The following is a 4,439-nucleotide window of genomic DNA, read 5'->3' on the forward strand; positions in this document are numbered from 1 at the left end:
GTAATAAATTTTTTAGCAGATGATTTGTCCTGCAGCTAGGATATACTTAAAAAGAGAAATAATACAATGGGAAATGCAAGATTCTCTCAGAAATCCACATTTATATATATATATATAAATATTATATATATATATAAATATAAATATTTTATATATATATAAAATGAGAGGATTATTTGGCTTGTGAAGAACATCACCTACATGGCAGTTGCCAGCTAAGAATAGTAGTACAAAGACATCCTGAAGCTTTCAATCATCTGTGGATTGTGAACATATCTCAGAAAATTTCTCTAATTAATGCTAATAATTTCCAGAGTTTTCACCAGGATTAAAATGAGAAATGGCTTAGACAAACTATGGGTCATTGAAATGGTACACAATCATACTGACATGTGGCTTTAAGCAAATACAGATATCTTTTTAATATAGTGGAAAACTTTTAATCTATGTTTCTTAGAATCAAACCTATTAGAATTGAGCCTTCTTTTGAAAATAAATCCATGGTTCACATGTCCCTTTTTATTATTTAGTAGTTACTTATCAAGGAAATAGGACCAATATTTGGAAAGTAATAATCCTGTTGGGAGTATTTGCTATGAAAATCCAATTCAAAAACAGTGACACAAAATGTAAGAGCATTTTTCCTTCAAGAAGTCAACATTTCCCTTCTTTTCTGGGTGCTTTCTAGACTTTGGTAGCCATGACACAAGGAAATATCACTGAAGTGACTGAATTCTGTCTTCTTGGATTTGGTGCCAAACACAAGTTGCAGTATGTCCTCTTCATCGTGTTTCTAGTGATCTATATGATCTCCATGGTGGGTAATGTTGGAATGATCCTACTCGTCAAAACAGATTCCAGACTTCAAACACCCATGTACTTTTTCCTACAACATTGGCTTTTGTTGATATCTGTTACACTTCTGCTATCACTCCCAAGATGCTGAAAAATTTCACAGTAGAAAATGAATCAATATCTTTTGGGGGCTGTGTCATACAATTATTGGTTTATGCAACATTTGCAACCAGTGAATGTTACCTCTTGGCCGCTATGTCTGTGGACCGTTATGTAGCCATCTGTAACCCACTTCGCTACCCTATAGTCATGTCTCAAAGAATCTGCATCCAGGTGGTAGTTAGTTCATATGTCATGAGCTCAATAAATGCTTCTGTACACACAGGTTTTACATTTTCATTGTCCTTCTGCAAGTCCAATACCATCAATCACTTTTTCTGTGATGTTCCTCCAAATCTCACCCTTTCATGCTCCAACATTGACATTAACGTCATGCTACTTGTTGTCTTTGTGGGATTTAACTTGATGTTCACAGTGTTGATCGTCATCTTTTCCTACGTATATATCACGGTCGCCATCCTAAAGATGCCTTCTACAGCAGGGAGGAAAAAAGCCTTCTCCACGTGTGCGTCCCACCTGACAGCAGTCACGATTTTCTATGGAACCCTGTCATATATGTACTTACAGCCTCATTCTAATAATTCCCAGGACAATATGAAAGTGGCCTCCATATTTTATGGCATTGTGATTCCCATGTTGAACCCCCTGATCTATAGTTTGCGAAATAAAGAGGTAAAAGAAGCTCTAAAAGTGACTGGGAGAAAATTCTTCTAGACTGCACCAAAATTGTCAAAATTCAGTGCAAGAAAGCATCCAACAGACATGTTGACCACTATTTAATATTTCTGAAATTAGGAGCACGTTCACATCTTAAACCAATGCTACATCATTCAACGGATAAGTGTGTAGAATGAAGGAAGTATCCTAACATCTCATGGGACTAATTTCCCCTTTAATAAAGTTTGGAAAGCATATCCCATACTACCCACGAAGAAAAGCATTATTGAGATTATTTAATGTGCTAAGAAGTATGTATACACTTCACAGACTATTTACTTGTTTCAAATACATTTCAAATATGTTGTTAAAGACTAGACAACCCCAATTTTATATGTAATCAACATTAAAATTGAAGTTCGTATTTTCCATTCATTTAAGCATGTTTCCTAGGTCATCTACAAAGAGCCTGTTTTTATGTTGTGTTCCAATTATTGCATAAACCTGAATGTAAAATAAACATACTTCTTTGAAAAGCACCTTATGACTCAGGCTAAATGTTATACCTACTATTACTGGGCTAGTTACATTCTCTAGCACTTGAAAACACTTATCTCTTATGTGATGTTGTGACTTCTTTTTGTCTTAGTTATCTTCTTTATTCTAAGTTCATCTCTTTCTTGCATAGCCAAGGAAATGCCTGGAAACATTTTCTATATCTCTTTCTAGTAGAGATAGAAAATCTCAACTGTAGATGGATCTAAAAACCTAACTCATTTATGAAAGTCATTCCAATCATTTTAGTCAAAACAAATAAACTATAAGAATTTGATGAGAATTTGAAGGGTGGCCAAGAGCCCCTTGAATCAGGAAAGTAAACTATTGATAAGAAAGTGTTAATATAGGCTACTGGAAATCCCCATATGAATCTAGAGATGCCATACTAGCTAGATGAAAAAGCAAGCCTCATACCAAAATAACAGAAGACAGTCTAATGAACTGCCCAGAAAATGTACAGTTAAGTAACAGCATAAGGAGATTTAGGAAGGAGATGAAGATATATTTTTCAAATATTATCTCCTACATTAATTATAAGAGAAAAAATTAACCAGAAGTCAATGTAGAATGATTAGAATCTCTGGAACAAAGACTCTGTCTTTATAAAGGAAGAGATCTTCATAACAGGGCAGGGCCAAATATCTTCAAAGACCAGAACCAGGGACAGTTACTGGAGAGTCATTGGCAGTATAGACATAGGTTGTCCTAATGCCCTGGAGGTGAAAAATGGAGACTAACGTCCAGCGTGATGACTATAGTTAAAATATTGTACCATCCAGGTGAAATTTGCTAAAATCTAACGTATATTTTAAGCATTGTCACCACAAAAATAAAAAGAAAGAAAATGATAAATATGTGAGGTGATGGGTATGTTAATGAGCTTGATTGTGGTGATCATTTTGCAATATATACTGATATCAAAATATGAACTTGTACTCCTTAAATATATACAAATTTGGTCAATTTTCCCTAGGGGAAAAAGAAAGAAAAGCTATATAGTGGGAACTCTTAATGGTCAAATTGGAAATAGGGCACAAAAGGAAGAGTCACATAGTACTCTGCATTCAATACTGAGGTGAACTTAATTTCAGAAGGAAATAAGCTCTGGGACAAACAGAGAAATCCATGAGGCTTATGCAAAGAAGGGAATGCCTGTTCTCAGTTCTGACCCAAGAATGATTAGTGATTGTTAGCATTTACCCAAGAAAGAAACTTTTTGTCTGACATTATATATAGTAATGGTCTGATGTGGCACAGTCTTACCTTGTTTCATAAATCATTGGCTATACTGTAGGTTGTTTGGGCTCAACTTAGACTGGGGAGAGCAGGAAAACATAGACCCAAATGTTGATTGAATCAAAATTTTGTGCAGCTGTTTGCGTATTTTCAATTTCAAACATTTACTCTGGATGTACTATAGAATCAGAAACTAATCACCAGGGAAATGCAAATTAAAATTACAGTAAGATATCATCTAATACTAGTTAGGATGTTATTGCCAAAAAGAAAAGATAAGTGGCAGGAAGTGAAAAATTATAACCCTGCTACATTGTTTGTAGAAATGTATAAATGATACAGCCATTTTGGAAAACAGTATGGAGAATCTTAATGAAATTTTTAAAAGAACTACCATGTGACGCAGCAATTCCACTTCTGGGTATTTATCCAAAGAAAATGAAAACACTAACTCATAAAGATATATAGACTCTCATGTTCATCACAGCATGGTTTACAACAGCCAAGATGTGGAAACAACCTAAGTGTCCAGCAATGCATGAATGGATAAAGGAAATGTGGTGTATAGGTACAATGGAATATTATTCAATAATAAAAAAGAATGAAATTTTGTCATTTGCAACAACATTCATGGACCTTGAGGGCATTACAATAAGTGAAATAGACAGAGCAAGACAAATGCCATATGATCTCACTTAAATGTGAAATCTGGAAACAAAACAAAAACATACAAAGCTCATAAATAAAGAGACCAGATTGGCGGTTGCTAGAGGTTTGGAGTGGAGGGTGGGCAAAATAGGTGAAAGGGGTCAAAAAGTACAACCTTACTATTACAGAAAAAATAAGTCATGAGAAGGTAATGTACAGTATGGCAGCTGTAGTTAATAATACTGTATTGCATATTTGAAAGTTGGTAAGAGTGTAATTCCTAAAAGTTTTCACCACAAGAAAAAAAATTTTAATTATATATGGTGACAGATGTTAACTAGACTTATTATGGTGATCATTTAGCAATATATACAAATACTGAATCATTATGTTGTACACCTGGAATTAACATAAAGTTATATGTC

At 34.3% G+C, this 4,439-nt stretch overlaps 1 protein-coding gene across 1 annotated transcript; it reads left to right on the forward strand.

Moving 5' to 3' along the window:
- The first annotated feature begins 700 nt into the window (after positions 1–700).
- On the forward strand, positions 701–1,629 carry LOC139040855 (putative olfactory receptor 5AK3). The gene is given in 2 exon segments (XM_070488583.1): positions 701–893; positions 896–1,629. Coding segments are annotated over 2 exon segments (927 nt in total).
- Positions 1,630–4,439: the final 2,810 nt, after the last annotated feature.

The sequence above is a fragment of the Equus asinus genome, chromosome 17 (genome assembly GCF_041296235.1).
Source record: "Equus asinus isolate D_3611 breed Donkey chromosome 17, EquAss-T2T_v2, whole genome shotgun sequence".
Lineage (NCBI taxonomy): Eukaryota > Metazoa > Chordata > Mammalia > Perissodactyla > Equidae > Equus > Equus asinus.